General features: G+C 38.4%; 1 protein-coding gene across 4 annotated transcripts in view; it reads left to right on the forward strand.

The window, feature by feature from the left end:
- TJP1 (tight junction protein 1) overlaps positions 1–19,361 on the forward strand; it is a 198,704-nt gene that overhangs the window by 154,174 nt on the left and 25,169 nt on the right. For all 4 annotated transcript variants that reach the window (XM_075714663.1, XM_075714664.1, XM_075714665.1 and 1 more), the window contains 7 exons: positions 7,242–7,366; positions 7,586–7,688; positions 9,138–9,417; positions 10,004–10,107; positions 10,861–11,029; positions 11,390–11,534; positions 17,886–18,022. In XM_075714663.1, the coding sequence (XP_075570778.1) occupies positions 7,242–7,366; positions 7,586–7,688; positions 9,138–9,417; positions 10,004–10,107; positions 10,861–11,029; positions 11,390–11,534; positions 17,886–18,022 (1,063 nt within the window). The remainder of the gene's footprint in view (positions 1–7,241; positions 7,367–7,585; positions 7,689–9,137; positions 9,418–10,003; positions 10,108–10,860; positions 11,030–11,389; positions 11,535–17,885; positions 18,023–19,361) is intronic.

Below are 19,361 nucleotides of genomic sequence, written 5' to 3' on the forward strand. Positions count from 1 at the left end.
TCAACTAGACAGGGGAGAGAAGAAAAATATAACAAAAAGCTCGTGGGTCAAGATAAGGACAGGGAGAGGTCACTCAGCAATTACCCTCATGGGCAAAACAGGCTCGACTTGGGGAAAATCAGTTTAATTAATTACCAGTCAAATCAGAGTAGGATAATGAGAAATAAAACCAGATCTTAAAACATCTTCCCCCCCACCCCTCCCTTCTTCCCAGACTCAACTTCACTCCTGATTTTTTTCTCTGCCTCCTCCCCCCAAGCAGCACAGGGGGACAAGGAATGGGGGTTGGGGTCAGTTCATCACATGTTATCTCTGCTGCTTCCTTCTCCCTCAAGGGGAGGACTCCTCACACTCTTCCTCTGCTCCAGTGTGGGGTCCCTCCCACAGGAGACAGTCTTCCATGAGTCCTTCCCAGGGGCTACAGTTCTTCATGAACTGCTCCAGTGTGGGTCCCCCGTGGGGTCACAAGTCCTGCCAGCAAACCTGCTCCAGCATGGGCTCCTCTCTCTCCATGGGTCCACTGGTCCTGCCAGGAGCCTGCTCCAGCATGGGCTTCCCACGGGGTGGGGTCTGGCGTGGGGTCCTCCATGGGCTGCAGGTGGATATCTGCTCCACCGTGGGCCTCCATGGGCTGCAGGGGCACAGCTGCCTCACCATGGACTTCACCAGGGGCTGCAGGGGAATCTTTGCTCTGGTGCCTGGAGCACTTCCTCCCCCTCCTTCTTCACTGACCTTGGTGTCTTGCAGAGTTGTTCCTCTCACATATTCTCACTCCTCACTTCAGCTGCAGTTTTGTGTTCCTTTGTTTTTCTTCCTCTTCCCAAATATGTTATCACAGAGGCACTACCACCGTTGCTGATTGCCTAGCTTTGGCCAGCGGTGGGTCTGTCTTGGAGCCGGCTGGCATTGACCCTATCAGACATAGGGAAAGCTTCTAGCAGCTTCTTACAGAAGCTACCCCTGTAGCCCCCCCGCTCCCAAAGCCCTGCCACGTAAACCCAATACAGTTGCTTAGGGAAAGTCAGAAGAAGATGCAGTGCCATTTCTGGCAGCCAGTATTAAAACAACCATGAGTTATGGCCCAAATAGCTGTGTTCATTTGTCCTAGTTTTGGCTGGGATAGAGTTAATTTTCTACCTAGTAGCAGGCATAGTGCTGTGTTTTGGATTTAGTAGGAGAAGAATGTTGATAACACACTGATGTTTTCAGTTGTTGCTAAGTACTGCTTATGCTAGTCAAGGACTTTTCAGCTTCCCATGCTCTGCCAGGTACACAAGAAACTGGGAGGGGGCACAGCCAGGATAGTTGATCCAAACTGACCAAAGGGCTATTCTATACCATATGATGTCATGCTCAGTATATAAACTGGGGGGGGGGTTGGCCGGGGAGCAGCGATCGCTGCTCGGGAACTGTCTGGGCATTGGTTGGTGGGTGGTGAGCTATTACATTGTGCATCACTTGCTTTGTACATTGTTATTATTATTATCATTATTATACTATTATTATTATTCACCTTATTTCAATTATTAAACTGTTCTTATCTCAACCCAGGAGTGTTTGGTTTTCTCACTCTTACTCCTCCAATTCTCTCCCCCATCCTATCGGGGTAGGGGGAGTGAGCGAGTGGCTGCGTGGTGCTTAGTTGCTGGCTGGAGCTAAACCACGACATCATTGCAACAAAACAGAGATGCACAAGAGTTTTCTCAAGGGAGCAAGTTATATCATTTGCCTTCAGTTCTTTAGCATGGAATCAAGTCATTTTAGAATTGTAGCATTGATCAGATGAATGGACCTTTGTGACTAAAAATGTGTATGAATAGATCAGCTGGTCAGATAAAATGCTAATTCTCTGTACAAACCTAGTATCTGTTGATTCTCATGAGTTTAATGTTGTTAATTCAAAATAACCCTTTTAGTACCCGCCCTCTTAAGAAGACAGCAGTTACGCTCAGTTTGACCAGAAGGCTGTCTAACAAAGTACCCTGTCTAACTGCAGCCACATGTTGAAAGAAAAGTATATGTAGAACCAAAAATGTGTAGTGATACTTATCTAGGCTACTCTTCAAGCTTCTAACAAGTTCCTGAGCAAGAAGTATTATTTCTCTATGTAATTGCACTTTATGTTTCCTCGTGAAGCTGTCCAGTCATCCCTGGAACCTGTGTAAACTTAAAATTTTTTTACTCACATTACTGATTAAATCAGTACTGTCTTATATTCAAAAACAAACAAAAAAGCACTATAGCAATACAAGGTTGGCTAGTAGACTTGGTGATAGCTTAGCTTCTCTTGAAGGGGATATTTTTCTGGTTAATTGGAGCAGTTACTTCAGTGAAACATGAAAATGACGAGTTCAGTCAGTGCGCAAAGGAACAATGAAATGCTGCAATATGGTGTTACCTTGAACAAATTTTGAAATAATAGGTAGGCACTAGAAATCATGTCTTTGATTTTGCTTGCAGCATAGTCTGAAGTCCTTGTATAGTATAGAAGTGAAAGTGTGGTTTGATAATAATTTTGCTTATGATATTTTATGTGCCAAACTTCTGCCAATTTTACTGGTTTAACTGTTTTGTTAGCTATCTCATTTAGATGCTGAAGGCTGATGGCATGTACTGTTAATAACTTTGATAGCATTAATTTAGCCAACTAAAACCAACCAAACAATGTTTCTCTATCTGCCAGATAAAACCAAAACTCTTTTGCTAATGTTAAGCAAATTGGTGCTTAGAATTTATGCTTAGCACAGGGAAGAGGATTTAGGAGGGCAACTGCATATTAGCTTGTGGATTTTCTGATTTTTGCTTTTCATTTGTGACATTCTTGTAGTGTTAGATTATCAAGTAAACGAGGTTACTTCAGTTTAGTTGGAAGGAGTGAAATGCATCCAGATCTCAAGTTATCCTCAAAGATACCTAGAGAAGTTAATAGAATTTGAATAGACTCAAAATGCCGCTCTGAGTGGTTGTGGAATATTTTCTGTGTGACTTTATCTGCTTCGCTTGGCTGAGCTACAGAACTGTTAGAGACTGTCTACTGTCAGCCACAGAAAAAACATTTTGAAGAACTGAACTTGCTTTCTCTAGTGAGGCACGCTAAAAAGTCCCTCTGATTTTGGCTTAGCTGAGGGCAGTGAGCTGGCTGTGAATGGTGGAATTAATGATATTGAACACGCCTGACTTGCATCTACCATGTAGAAATTCAGCACTTCACATTACTGGCTTCCTGTTTTATTGGTATGCCTGCAAAGCTCTTGAGAGTCACCAAATTTTTTTGTACGTTCTGTCAGTATTTGCCTTCAGAAACGAGGCTAAACAAGTCATTGGAAGAATCTGATCCAGAATAAATTTGTCTAAAATCTTAGTAAATCCCCCTGGGAGGGGCAGAGAAGTTCGGAGTTGGTGTCAGTCTAGATCAACTCTTGCCTCTTCACAAGTACCTGCTTAATGGCAAGCAGATCTGTTGTCCCTCCAAGTGCCCAAAAGAAACTGTGTAACTGTGGTGTCTTTTTCCATTTTAATTGGGTTTTATTAATGGTATTTGATCAAAACATAGTTGTTAGTGGTCTTTATTCATTATAATGAGCAGGCTTAAAAATAAGGGGGAAATACAAGTAGCTTGTTAGGTGGCATGTGTGTGTGTGTTAGCAAAGATACCTAGAATATTCTTGACTACGTTTTATTCCTGCTTTGAGACTCATTTTTTGTCCTGTTGGTAACTTCAGCATTGACAACTTTATTTTGTTTTAAGTCTGTGCTGTTCTTTACTGTAACTCCATTGCTCCTGTGTATGGCAGAGTAGGATTCCTTTAAGTCTTCTTAGGCTCCATAAAGGTAGCCAAAACTGTAAAAACAAAAAGCAGTTTTGATAGTAATCACCAAACTTTAGGAAAGTAGATACAGTTTGTATGCAGTTTCTTTCTGAAGAAAAACCAAAAAAGTTACAATAGCAGGTACTATATAAGGTATTGCACCTGTGTAGTCTACTGATTAGCTTTTTTAACATGTCAGTGTCTGAGGTATTAAACATTTTAAAAATGTTTCTGTATTGTTATAGGGGGCAGTTACTGATTTATAAACCTGTTAATGGCAGTTCAGAAGTGTTGTTACATACCTTGAAAAGATATGTTTTGTATTTTAAACATGTTTTGATCCTGTAATAGCCCTTTAGAAAGGGAGTAGTATGGTATACAAACTTTGGAAGATGAGTCTTACAAAAGACAAAGGAGGGCTTTACATAGGGAGTTCTTGTTGAAGAACGCAGCTTTGCTCACTACTTTTGAAGGGTGTCTTTCTATGGCCTTTGCTTTCCAGAGATGTCATTACAAATTAGGGACAGAGCATTCTTAATCCCGTTAGTTGCAGTATAGATGTGTCAGTTCAGGTACTTTGATAGGGTTCCAACATCAGATTTTTGGGTTTTTTTTTTTCAATCTGTCTGCTTCAGGTATCTTAGAGATCCGGAACAGAGCATATAAGCAGTCTGACTGGGCTGTGATTTTAAAACAGTAGTTGGTGAATTCCAGCACTATTGTCAAAAGACTTATTAGAACCTTTTTTGGGGGAGGAGAGACTTGAACTTCTAACCAAGAGGTTTTGTTCCCTTACTTTGCAACCCTTCCAACTTCCTGGACTGCTACTTAGCTCTTAAGAGATTGAGCCAGTCTCAAGTTCAGTTAAAGCTTATCAGGTAGCTACAGTTTATCTTTTATTGAGAGATCTTCTGTTTTTACATACTTAATTGTAAAGGACTTTAAGGAGGAACGATGCACTTCATATATTATCTGGGTTTCTTCATACTTGAAACTCAAGTTCTGTGTGTCTGTGTTAGATGTGTCTCCTTCCCCCAAAGAACAGAAACCAGGTATGTACACACCTTTGTGCTTCTCCCATGCTGCCTTACTGTGGGAGAGCAAAATAGTACAGTTCTTTTCTTGTGTTGTCACTACAACATCTGACAGGTGAATTTGTGATGTGGCAGATTTTTTTTTTTTAATGCTATTTTAGTAAAGATACATGTTTATATCTTGTATAATCTGTAGTGCTCAGCATCTTGCTGTTTCCAGACATGTCTGGGAGTAGTTCAGTGTATCATTTATCTCTTAAGATGATGGTGGGCAGCAGGATAAAACGAAAAGTAGTAGCCTGAAGTTTACTGGAAGGTTTCTTATTTGAGCTCTTAAATTTTCAAAAAGATTTAGGGTTTCATCTGAACTTTCTAATTTGGAGTATTTCTTAAGACTTTGATTTATGTTATTAGAAAGCCTTTATCTGACTTATGGTCTTTTTTGACTGCTGTCTGTATATGAGACTGCATTATTTCAGGGCTTCTTGAAAAGAACAACATTGAAGTATGAAATCAGTTGTCTTAATTAATATTGGTGTCTTGGTTTGCAAATCTACTCTAAAAAAAATAGAATGGTGAGCAGCAAGGTAAGGTTTACAGTGAGTTTCTACATCTCTGCTGGCCTTAGCCTGATGATTGTATTTCTTTTCATGAATGGAGAACAAACACTTTTTTTGTTTGCTTGTTTATGGTGTAAAGGAAGATAGAAATGTCAAACTTACATGGTTTGACATAAATGTCTTTGTTATTATCTCTTGTGTCCCTTTCCTTCCCTGCCCAAGTATAGTGCAAACTGAATTCTGTTTGTTAAAGTAATGGAAACCTGAAAGACAAAGCAGTGGTGTGAGAAAGGGGAAATATTACTGTTTTGAGGCGGGGGGTGTGTGTTACATATTTTAATAGGCTATTGGATATTCTCTCTGTCAACTGTTTAAAACTGAAAGAAAACCTCAGCTCTGGTCATAAGTAGCCATTATGATCCTTTAGACTGCCCTCCTGCATGGCACAGGGTTTCACTTAGTAATTCTTGAATCCCAGCCATGATTTCTGGTTGACCTGGCTGGAATGATCTTGGAAAGATATCCAGTCTTCCTTTAATGAATTAAAATGAATGTAGAAGAAGCAGTAAGGTGTACCCCTTCCCACTCCCCCACACTTGTTAGACCAACTTATTTTCTTCATACCTGGTAACAGTATTTGCTAACTGTTGAAATCAATTTCTGAATAGTGAATCTCCAAATCTTTCATGCTGTATGGTCCTATTCACTGCTTACATGCTAAATCTGGACCATCTTTTTATGACCTCTATTTTGGGGGGAAATAGGAAACAGGTTTTCTGAGCAGTAATTACTGTCCAAGAAGCTCAATGTTGTGTCTTACAGCCAGATGCAGACTGCCATGTTGCTTCTGCTGTCACTGTGAGGTTATGAAACTCATTGCTAAAGCTGGGTCATGTTTGAAAAGTCTGAAAAAGAAAGGGATAAGCCTGCCAACATGGAGTGTATGCTATGTGAAATGGAGAGGAGGAATTGACTGAAACCTGATGTTTCCCATCCAGTGACTGTATTTTGCGTAGTCAAAAATTTCGAAACAAATTCTTGAGCAAAATACAGCATTTAAACGGTGATATCCTTCTGACAATGTTTTCTGGGCAAAGGTGGAAGAGCTAGATAGTTTGCAAATCAGTTATATTTACAAAGTTTATTTCCCACCCTCACTGCTTCGAGGCAGAAATGTAAGCATCATTGTTGTATCTTGAAATATCTAACAGGAATAACTTTTCAGAGGCATTGACCTTGCTGTAGTGGCAGGTCACCCTAGAGGGAAAAGATTGAAGCAAATTACTTCTGTTAAGATGCAGATGATTTGCAAGTGCTGACAAGGTTTTGCTGTATTTAATGGTACAAGTGATCTTGGTATTATTCCTAAGAACTGAGCCTGCAGTCATAGTACTGTGTGCTGCGATCCTGTCTGTCAGTTCCTGAGCTAAGTGAGGTCAAGCTGGGTAAATACCATAATGTGAAACCTCAAAGAAAGTGTTGCAGGAAGTGATATGGGTTTGAATCAGTATCTCAACACAGCGGTATGGATGTTGTGCCTACTGAAGACTGAGGTCTTACTGATGACCACCTGAGGCCCAGGCCATAAAAAATACAAATGGGAACTCTAATATTTTGCTCTTGGTAGTTAGTCTGAAACCCTCTGCCTTCTAAAAGTGTTTTTTTTTATTTAATTCTCTCCTTTTCTTTGATTGCATAGCATTGCATGGTTCATTGGTCCATCTTTCTTCCAGGAAGTTGTGTTCATCCCATAGGACCTTTTTTTGTTTGACACAGGAATGTGAATTGTGGCCATGTAAATATTAGAAAGTAAAAATATTTCTCTTGTTACATTATAGGCCCCTGGATTTGGATTTGGTATTGCGATATCTGGAGGAAGAGATAATCCTCACTTTCAGAGTGGTGAGACATCAATAGTTATTTCTGATGTGCTGAAAGGAGGCCCAGCAGAAGGACTGCTGCAGTAAGTGCCAAAACTATACCTGGATTTTGATTAGGGGGGGCGTTCATCTTTGTCACTGGTAGCTTAACCTTCTAATTGTTTTGCTCTCAAGAGATCTATCTGTAACTGTTTGTATAGTAGGTTTATAATACAGGTAGTCTGCTCAGGGACATCCATTTCCCAATACTTTTCCCTTGGCATAAAGTATTTATACTGTGCGTTGTGATGTTTTTCATTTAGAGAAAATGACCGTGTTGCAATGGTTAATGGAGTTTCAATGGATAATGTCGAGCATGCATTTGCTGTTCAGCAGCTGAGGAAAAGTGGGAAGAATGCCAAAATTGTAAGTGAACGTCTTGAAGATTTAAGCTTACTTAAATCCATAGAGCAAAAGTGAAATGGTGTAATGTCTGCTATGAAATACATGCATGATGCAAGGTAGTTGAATAATACCTGTGTGATTCTTCAGGTTTAAGTGATGATCATATGTTTATCATGTGGGTCACTCAAATTTTTTTTAAAATGTGAATGATGATGTTTGGGTCATGTGGCACTGGATACTTCAGATTCTTTTTCCTGATGGTAAAGTTCTTCTCAGTTTGCCAAAAGCTCAATTCTCAGCTTTGTTCAATATTTCTTTGCTTTTTTGAGTGCACTTTTATCAAGCTTTTCAAAGGCTGATGTATGCTAAAGGACTTTGCCCACTGTTCAGGCACTAACATAGTTCTTTTTATGCTCAGTAAACAGTTTGCCAAAATAAAGTGTAATTACCTTAATTCCTATAATTTTGTAGGCTTATTCAAAGTGCTTGGCTTTTGAACTTTGCAAAACAGAACAGGTCATCACTAAAGGGTAGTAATCCGGCTTTCTGTAGAAGTTTGAGATTTATGTTACAAAAAATAGAACACAAATGCACAATGTTTAATTTCTTAATTCAGGAAAGCAGACTTCTAGGGCTTGTGGAAAAGCTTTTGTGCTGACAGATTTCTAGTGCTCTTGTGTGCTTTAATACAGTTGCAAAAAATTGTGTTTTGCATTTATAGATTTAGCAATTCTTTAAAGCTTACACAAAACAAAACGTGTGGTGAGCTGTGCAGGGCTTTTGGTATCTTAAGTATTTGGTGTGTAGATTTATGTGGAGAAAAGCAATTAATGAAAACTTTATGGTATAACTTGCTTCAGTTCTGTAACACATAGCAAATAAACCTCTGAACAGGATTGGGTCTTACTCTGGAAACAGCTGTCTGCATTACTGCAAACCAACTTTGAACTTTCAGCGGGAATGTTCCCCTTCCTCTGTGGCTTGCATAAACACTGCTTTGGAAGATTGGGAGGCTTCAAAGTTGAGGAGAATTACTGTCAATAACACACTGAGTATACAGTAGATTACATGTTAGCAAAAGGAGTTTTTGGCAGTGCCAGTAACTGATTTGTGGGTTTAAGCAAAGAGAGAGGGCATTCAAATATGCAGCTCTGAAGACAGAATATGGTGTTATGCTACAATGGCTGTTATTCTTACCCTTCTGCCACTTTTGCAGAAGCAAAGGAGGACTAAAACAACTGTAAAAACAAACATACTCCTCCCCTTCAAAAACAGGTTTCTAGTAGTATGTATTGATGAGTCTTCTGTATTAATTGGATGGAACTTGATAATGAGGATGCAAGAATTCAGAGTATTGACAAATACATCTGTATATTTTCTTTCGAGTTTTGGGATTAGCTTGGCTTCTGACATTAAGTAATACCACTAGCATTACGCAGCCAGAGGCTGATATCTAGTGTTTCATTGTAGACTATCCGAAGGATGAAGAAAATTCAGATTCCTGTGACTCGACCAGAACCTGAACCAGTGTCTGAAAACGAGGACGATAGCTACGATGAAGAGATACGTGATCCAAGAAGCAGCCGTGGTGGTCCAAGTGCCAACAGAAGGCATGAGAAGAGCTGGGTAAGAGATCGAAGTGCTAGCAGAGAAAGAAGCTTATCACCAAGATCGGACAGAAGGTCTGTTACTTCCAGTCAGCCTGCAAAACCTACCAAAGTAACACTGGTGAAGTCAAGGAAAAATGAAGGTAACTTGTATGTAATTCTCTTGCTAAGACTTGCTGGTTTTTAAAGGCCAACTGCTTCGGTCAATGTTGTGTTAGGGGCTTCATGAAATGTATGAACAGTGAGTGCTGTGAACAGCTTGTTTGCCTATTTTATGAGTAGCTAGCTGGAAACTTAAACACTGCTGTTGTATTTCTGGTGGTATTTTTCGTACTCAAAAATACATGTGCTTAATTAAGGATGAAGGATTATATAGTGTAAAAAAAAAAAAATCCCAGCCATGCACCTGATATCTGGTAGTCAGTGGCTACATACCTTCCATATACTTTAGTTGAGTTGTCAGTGTCTTGTCTTGTTTGAAAGAGGGAGATTGTAGGTAGCATCTAAATTAAGCTATTAAACTTCAGCTATGATTACAGGCAGTTAGAAAAGAGATTGATATAATGGTAAATCCATAGTGTAATTCCGCTACAGCCTTTCATATGCCAAGTTCAACCTCAGTGTAAATGTTGTGTAAAGCAGTGTTGTAAGTCTTCAGATACTTCCCTCTTTTTTTTTTTACTGTAGCTTCATCAGTTTTCTTTTTTCTTTTATTGCTACTACATAAAGAGTATGGTCTACGGTTGGCAAGCCACATATTTGTGAAAGAAATATCACAGGATAGCCTGGCAGCAAGAGATGGCAATATTCAGGAAGGAGATGTTGTACTAAAGGTATAGTAAATGATGGTGGTGGTGGTTGTTCAGAGGGAAAGCTCATTGATATAACTTTTCTTAGAATTAGCTATCTCTTAATAGCATAGTTATTGTTAGTAGAAGATGTATCTTTTTTTATTAAATTACTTCAAAGATCAATAAATTTAAGTATAAATCAGCCTCTGTAAGGAAACGAAAATTATAAAGCCTTTTTGGTTTTTGGTATTATTCCCCAGGCCTTATTCAGACAAATGGTGCCTACTGTAAATGCATATTAGGAAACATTTGGGGTGGTATGAGACTTTGGCCCTGCGTGCTTAGTTATACAATATAATGTTGTGGAATTGCGCTGTTGAGCAACACTAGAACTTGCCTTCTGGTTAAATTTTTATTTTTGTAGAAATCGATATACCCAGGGATTTTTAATTCGTACTAACAATTTTTATTTCGAAGTAATGCTGTAAATGTGTTGGTGCAGAAAAACATACCATTCCTTACTCTGAGTATAGCAGTGCTCGTTCAAAAAACATAGCAAATATTTTTAAGGTTTTGTATTAGTGGTAGAGGCTTTGTTTTTGACAGATGAAAATAATTTTCTAGATTATGTTATAGTTTGGATGAGCCCAGTAGTCTTCCATTGTATGGTGGTAATTTGATAAATATCTTTAGGTATTTCTACATAACATCAGACAGAAAACCACTACATTTACTGGAGATTCACTGGTTTTTTTTCAGTAAGTTTATATCTGCTCTTTTCTTACTCTGTTCCAGATAAATGGCACAGTGACGGAAAATATGTCCTTAGCCGATGCAAAAACACTAATAGAGAGGTCAAAAGGCAAGTTGAAGATGGTTGTTCAGCGAGATGAACGAGCCACACTGTTGAATGTCCCTGATCTTTCTGACAGTATTCATTCTGCTAATGCTTCAGAAAGAGATGGTGAGCATAAATAAACTTGATTTCCAAAGGGAGAGAAGAATTCCCTATGTTGTAAAGATGTGAAACACCTAAGTGGGATGAGAGGGTGGGAAGGAGAAGAGTTAGGATAAGATTGTCATGTGGGTAAATTCTTGTTTGAATATGATTGAAATCCACGCCTTCAAAAACAGTGGAGAAAAAAATACGGTTCTTATTCTTGCAACTGTTCTTCCAGGAATATTAAGTTTAGTTGTTTTGAAATAATAACCATAGTTTAACATCTTCATAAAAATTCTCTGCAAAAGCTTATTCCCATTTGAGCAGGTCATGCCACCATTTTAATTACAATCATTTCATGAAAAAACAACTTTTATTTAACAGACATTTCAGAAATTCAGTCGCTGGCATCAGATCATTCCAACCGATCACATGACAGGCCCCGCCGCAGTCGTTCACGATCTCCTGACCAGAGGTCAGAGCCTTCAGACCATTCCAGACATTCTCCACAGCAGCCCAGCAACGGCAGGTGATGGTAGCATTGTATTATTTTTAAATCAAGTATTTAATGTGACATATAAGTTGTAGGAGTGCTTGGATTTATACAGTGTGACAAATGTGATGCAGAACTATGGTGGTAGTAATATGGCATTCTTTCTCTCAAGAGATGCAGCTGATAATGATCCATATTTTCTTAGACTTCAGGAGAAATTGAACCTTTAACTTCAATGTTATCCCTTTTTTTTTTTAAACATAATCTTAGAGCATGGTTGTATGAATGACAATGTAAGTTTCATAGTGATACATGTTACTGAAGTGTATGCAATTCCATTTTGGTGTTAGAAAGCAGTTAACTGCAAGGATATTTGAGATTGAGATGACTAGGAGCACAGTTCCTGTTGAATGTCCAACCTGGGTAAATTTGTTGAAACCTTGCTTTATTTAGGCATAGGCTTTCAATTTTCCTCACTAGCCTTCTTGAAAAGTTATTCTATGTTTCTGCATACATTTAATTCCTACAAAATAAGGTGTATTGCACAGCAGATTTAGCTTTTGGAAGGTAGTTTTTAGTATTTGAACTTGGTAGTGGGACATTCATGATAATTCTGAAGTAGGTAGGTCTAATTTTATATGAATGCAGAGAGGAGTAATCTGTTGTATGGTTTGGAATGTTTTCTTCTCCCTGTGAAACTTTAGTCTTGAATAACATAAATCTGTCCTGTTCTGCATTTCCACAGTTTGTTAGAAATGGACATTTTAATTTTTTGAAATAGAATATCAATATTGGATTTTAGATTCTACTAAATATTTGTAAGAGAAAAGTTTACCTTCTGAGTGCTCTTAGATGATGGAGCAAAAGTTAGAATTGATCTGTTGCGAATTCCAAATTCAGAGCCTGTATTTGAAGATTTTTAGATGCTGTCAAAAATTCTGAAAAACAAATTACAGCTGGCTGTTCTGTAAAACTAAAATAGGCTTGATTGGTTATTAATAACATTCTGTTTGCCCAAGGGGAAAATAACACTTATACCTTCAGGGTTTTTAGAGTATTTTAAGGGTTAATAAAACTTCAAGACAAATCTTACCTGCATGTACACCTGGTTGGGGCTATGGATTATAGACATTTTTGCTTCTCTTCCATGTATGTTGTTTGGAGGGACCACAAAACATGAAAGTTTGTTTTCAAGTAGGAACCCTGTATTAGCGGGAAAAACTTAAAAGCAGGTCCCGGATGCAGGGATTCAGTTGTGAAGGTTGTGAGGTCTCTGTCAGATTTAAAACCTTTATTTCTTGACATGCATTTCTGTTGCAGTGTGAAAAGGGCTTGTGGAGGGAGGAAGAAAAAAAAAATCCATCAAAACTGAAACTATGACTGACTTACCCTAGTGTTAGTGCTTTCCTGTCCTATTACAGTGGCTTAGGTAGATGGTCACTTCCTCCCTATGGACTACACTGTCAGAAGAATTAAATCCTTCCTGAGAAGGAACTTTGAAGTTATCTCAGTTCTGAATGCATCCGCTATATCTGCTCTATGAACAAGAGCTACCTTGGCATGGACTGACTTCCTGTTGGACATGTCCCTTTCAAGATCAGAAGATCCGGGCGCTGAGCCACATAAAGAAAAACATGTTAAAAGCAACTTATCTTTGTAGTGGTTATTTGTGCAAGTTCAAATCTGCTGTAAGATCAAATTAGTTGCAACTGCTTCATTTTTTAAAATTTGGTGAAAAATCGGAGGGGGAAAAAAGCTTGAGAGCTTGAGAAAAACAAGCTGAGGAAGAAAAGGTGCAAAAAGTCCTCAAACTGAGCTTGAGGAGGACATTAAAAAATGTATTGAAGATAACGAGTCTTTATTTAGACCCTGTTCTGCCAAATGTTTGTATGTTAATGAGGAGTGAAATTCCAGGGGAATCCTCTTAGTCTTTTCATACAAGCTTAACCATAGACTGACACTTCTAGGTGTGCACTAGAGTACTGGAGTCTGCCAACAGACTTGCTCCAGTATTGCTTTGGGGACTGGCAGGGTATTCAATGTTGTCCATCTTTCAGTATTCCATACTGGTACGTACACCAGTGTGCCTGCAGTTTTGCTGGAAATAGAATTTCCATAACAATTGCTATTTGAACATTCCGTCAAAGCGTTAAATAGCACTTGTAGTTTTCTTTAGTCCAGAGGAAGTTCACAGATGTCTCTTGAACAGTCTTTCTAAAACTCAGATTCTAGAACATGTTCTTTAATTTACTAATAAAAAGGACTAATTACCCTTGTATGGGTGTTTTCACTTGTGGAGGATTGCAAATTATTCGTAGTCAGTCTTGAAAAGAATCCAGAGAATTAATCTTACAAATCTTCAGATACAGATAAATACTCATAGCCCTGGAGACTTGGAAAATGCATAGCCAGCTGATACCGAATTAGGTACTAAGTGAAATATAAATATGTCCTGGCTTTGAGGAGGAGCTCTCTGATCAGATCACGTTTTAAAGGTTAGGTATAGTTTTAAGATAGATACAGATATACACACACACACATATATATATAATTTTGAAGATATGCAGAACAACAACTCTTTAAGCAGAGGAAAAAGTCATCTTAAATATAGAATGACAGGTAACACAAGGCAACTTTGTATAATCTGAGAGCTGTACTTAAGCTAGAATGAGCAGAAGAGGTCTTTGCACCGTAAGTTAGAGAGTACTTTGTGGGAAGTATCATATATACTCTTTCTTACCTATCCGGTCTTACTGCTGGCAGTAACAAGTTGTTGAGCTAGGTAAGCTTGTCGTGTGACCCATCCTGAAAAGTGACATTTACAGCCAGGTGCTGGCAAGCCTGCCAGATTACATCTCTGGACTGCCCTTTACCACTTGAAAGAACTCCCACTTGGGATCTGTCTCTCCTATGCTGTGTTCCTCACCTAGGTACTGGAACAGAAAAAATGTTTTCTGATATGTTTAACACTTCAGCCTCAGCAAGAAAGATGTAGTAGCTTGAAGAAATCCCTGTAGAGGTGGTATTATTTCTGGAAGGATGAGGTTGACTTTCAAAATACAGTTGTCCATATATAGCACAGGAGATTTGTTGTTCTGTGCATTTTCAAAACAAGCTGAAAAACTGGAATATAGGACAAAACCCAACCCTGTTTTGAACGTACTTAGGAAGATGTCTCTTGGCTCCTACTGTCTTCTCATGCTAAACAGTTTGAGATGTGCTAAAAACACACTTGGAAAGAGCCTGTATGTTCGTATTTTTCACAACTTTCTGAGCAAACAAACATTGTAACTGTGTGCTGCAGACAATCTTTTTTTTGTTCTTAAGTATAGCCACAGTTCATGGCACTAGTGTGTAGCTGACTGCACTTTGTGACTGAAGGTTATTTAAAAATGCTTCTGTTAAGCGTAGTTTAAACAAAAGTGGGGGGAGGAAGTGAGGTAAAGGGGGCCCTGACACAGCACAGATGTTAAATGGCAGTGTCACAGTGCACACAGTGAACAACACTTTTGTGTCTTGGGAAGTGCAGCTGTCAGTTTTAAACTTTCCATTGCCTAGAACCAGTGACAGCATCAAGTTGTTTCCTGTGTCATCTTGCAATGTGAAATATTCAGTGCATACTGGACAATCTAAGCAAAATCCAGAAAAATTCTGATCTCCTGATGTTCAGATTTTTTTCCTTTTTGTTCTATTGCAATTGTGTTTCTATCAGCTTTTTCCCATTTAAACTTTGTCTTATGTAGAGCAGAACTGTCCTTTCGCAGGCATTTTAGTTGGCAGGCTGTATTTGCCTACATGCACAGCAGTAGCCCAGTGTAGAAGCGTATTGCTTCAGATATTTTCCTGAGTCTTTTGTGCTATGCTCTCAGTGTCTGTATTGTAGTTACTGTTCTTGAGAGCTGTTTTCTTTCATATTTATTTTCTTTCTTGATATACACAGTTATAAAAGCAGCATGAAATTACAGTGCTTTTGGACTATGTGGAGAGGAAATGTAAAATGAACTTTGTCCTCGTGTAGTAACAGCAGTATTTTTTGCTTTATTTTTAAAGCAAAATAGAGATACTACTACTTTGGAATGATGTTTCTGTTAAGTGTTAGGGGATGCTTGGAAACAGGTAGAGAGGGCTCTTGGGGAAATATACTGTAATATCTCATTTACTACTGCTCATTACCCAAATATCTTTGGACAGGGAGGGGAATTAGTTGTAGCTTATGCTACTACAGGACTTTAGGACTACAGGACACTTAGCATGCATTTAAACAGCTAATTGTATGTGTCTGTTTTTAACAAGCCAGAAACTATTTTCAAGGAAATGAGGAGTCCAGTCATATTTTAGTCTATTGCTGGAAGTAAAATACATAAGCTTTTAGCCTATGCACTTAATTTTATGTACAAATGAAAATAGGCTGGAAATCTGAAAGAGGAATAAGAAATTTTTTTTATCATTGAAGTCTGGGAACAAAGTAGAAGGATAAATGCTTACTCTTCATTTTGCTGGACATAATGGTTTTAGCATTGTTTTAGTCAAGTCTGGAAGCCCCCAAGGAAGGGGTTTATCTGAATAAAAAAGGCACAAACAAGGATTTTAAAAATTAGTGCTATACTTGTTTTTACTAATGACTTACAACAAGGTGGTTGTTTACAATGCTAGGGTACCTGTGCCTTCCCAGATTGTTGTGATGATTGCAGTATTTTTCTGTATTCTGTTTTTTTTTTCTTTTTTAACTACCTTCAGGCACACGGTTTTAAAACTGGCAGAAGAAAGTACTGAAAAGTCTTAGTATGTCTTGGCTAAATAGCTAAGCTTTACTTCTGATGTTTCAAACTTCACAGTGCTTCAGGAAAGCACATTCTGCTTGTATTTAGATGTTTACTATTTCTTTTATTATTTCTTACACACCTTGGATGAGTAGATTTGCTGGCATCTGTTTTCCTAAGTTATACTTCCAACTCTTGAAGTATCGGTTCTGATTAAACAATCTTTATATAATGGATTTTTTTGGATACATTTGTACTTTATGGAGAGTGATACTCGCTGCTTAGTAGCACCATCTAGCTGTTGGTAGTGGAAAAACTTTTCTTCCCCCCACCCCCACCAGTACAGACCTCTCCTTCATGAGAGGAGATGGACTTGCACCTACTGACCAAGCCGTTGTTATCTTTGAGGAAGTACCTTTTTCCTCCCTCCTTGGCAGTTAAGTCTGATATTATATAAAAAGCTGTGATTTGTTTGTGTCATATCTTCTCTCAGATACTTTTTTATATTCTTGCTTATTTGCCAACTTTCAGGAATTGAATAGATATTTTGAGCATCTTGTGACTCTTCTTCCCCGCCCCCCCCCCCCCAAGAATGTACGTGCTTTGGAATTAAGACTGTGTCTTTAGTATATTGATCTACTTTTGTTTTTCCAGCTGATTATTAATGTTCATCTGCTCTGACCCTATTAATTTATTTACTATTCAATGGATAGCAGTGTAACAGTTAACATTTCAACATACAGCATATGTTCTGTTCAGTTCTGCTATGGTACAGCTGGTAGCTGTACCTCTATATAACAATATAAAAATACCTGATCTTTTGAGCTAAAGGAATAGAAATTATGTTCTTTTGAGCTTTCGTTGCTCTCATAATTTAAAGAACAAGAGGGTTTTTTTTAACTTGTCGTGTATGCTTTTGTCTTACTTTGTAAGCACATACAGGAAATGCATAAGTAGCAACAAGTTGTCTTTTTCCTAAATACATGGATGACTGAGTGTACGAGAAGCACTCCTGTCTTGCAGTAGCTGTGGGTTGAAAGCCTCATCCTCTCCGAAGACTGAGAAGTCAGGGGTGTGTTTGTGTTCTACCTTTTATCTGTACAAAGCCCTACCAAGAGTCACACCGGCAGCACTTGTGTTCCAGGGTAGCTGCCACACAAAGGAACGGACAAATGAGCTTGATCACAGCAAAGCCTAAGAATTAAGTCTAAAAATCCATGATTCCTACAGGGAGGGGTGAGAAAAAGACAATCATGACTGCTCTTCTTCCCTTTTTCCCTTTGCTTCTGGATTTCTTATATAGCTTCCAATATACAGCACATGTGTATGACTTCTGTGTTTGAGGCAGAGACCAGTCTGTTTCACCATGTCCTTCGTCTTTCTAAATAGCCATATCTAGAGAAGTCCTTTATTAACATGAAGTTAGGGACAAAATGCTCTGATTTAGAAATGGTAAAAATTATTAATAATGTGATAGTCTAAGAACAAAACCTTGTTAAATAGTAATTGGTAATTCCTTACCCACCAAACCTGAACTTTGAATGACAGGATTTATTCTTTAGTCGTAGCAGACCAAGGTCATAGAAACAATTCTGTATGCAGAGTGGAATCTTTTTTTCCAATATAGTCTTCGAAGCAGAGAAGATGAGAGAATAACTAAACCAGGAGCTGTCTCTACACCTGTAAAGAATGCAGATGATATTTCTAAAACAATGGAAGAGGTGGCAGTTGAAAGAACTGAAAAACAAACTCCACCACTCCCAGGTAAAAACATTAAAATATATTAATTATGCATGCTGTTGAGAATGGATGACCAGTAAAGACTTTGTGCTATTGCATATTTGTGGAATGATTTCTAAAGTCTTAAAACAGACCAAGTCCTAATTATTTTTATTTCTGCATATGAACAGTCTTTGTAACCATAACCCCATTTATATCTTAGGGTTTTGGTCCTGAAAACCTAAGCTGTGGGGTCTGCCCATTATATAGGGATCAAACTTCAGTGTTTAGAGCTGTATTTGTAGGTAGTGGTGGTAAAGAGTTTTGTCATGATTTCTCAAGCAAGGTTAAAATCTGTCATTTCTTTTCTGAGTCAAGCAGTAGACTGGTTCTTACAGGTTACTATAGCAAACTATATTTAAACAAGGATGTAGTTAAGCCCGTTTAGAACTACTATTCCCAAGACACAGCTCAAAAACACTCCAAAATGCTTTGTTACTGTAGCGCTTACTAACTACAGTCATGGACCGCGAAGGCATTTTAACAAGTGCAGTACAACTGATAAAACAAGAACAAAATCTTACTCCTTTTTTTCTAAAAGGGAAGGATAAGCTAAATGGCAGCAGGTGAAAGTCAGTTTGTGTAAAAAAGAAAAAAAGGTAAGATGATTCAGTGACAGGACACTGTTCTAGGCAGGCTGACTTACAAAATTTTTGCTTACAGAATGAGGTGCTTTCATGAAATTGTAAGTGGAGAAAGAGGAGCTGTGTGGATCGTTTAGAGGGAGCTGTTCTTGAAGGGCTGGATAGAATGAGAAAAAGCACATTCAAGCTTGAAAATATTTGAAGACTTAAGGGATGAGCAGTGACTCTTCTGCATGTAGTATTCAGTAACTCAGTGAAGAATTGGAAGAGTTATGATGTTGCTAGACTCTGAAAGATCTCGAAAATGAGAACAGTAGCTTTTCTGATGCAGCAGCCATTATTAAAAGGTTGTCATAGGAGGTGACCTTTTGCAGTGGTGTTATGAAAAGATGCAAATGAAGTAAGTTTATATTTGCCAGGATAGAAAAAGGATGTGGTAGTGAGATTAGAAAGATTAATTCTGTATTTCTATAACATATTGAAGATTAATAATTGGCATAAAGCAAAGCTAGCCAGGATAGGAGACCCTAGAGATGGTTCTTAATCCGAAGTAATGTACTAATAATTGGTTTGAGGGACTGGCAAGCAAGTAAAAAGTACTGTGGGGATTTTGTTGGTTAGTGGGGAAGAAGAAATGTTCTGTTCTTGGGTGAATGGGAGAGGCGCACATGGAAGTATTTAGTCTGGATGGGAGGAGATGTAGGCCAGTACATAAAGATAATATTTAACTTGGTGTATGC

Source organism: Pelecanus crispus, chromosome 7 (genome assembly GCF_030463565.1).
Source record: "Pelecanus crispus isolate bPelCri1 chromosome 7, bPelCri1.pri, whole genome shotgun sequence".
NCBI lineage: Eukaryota > Metazoa > Chordata > Aves > Pelecaniformes > Pelecanidae > Pelecanus > Pelecanus crispus.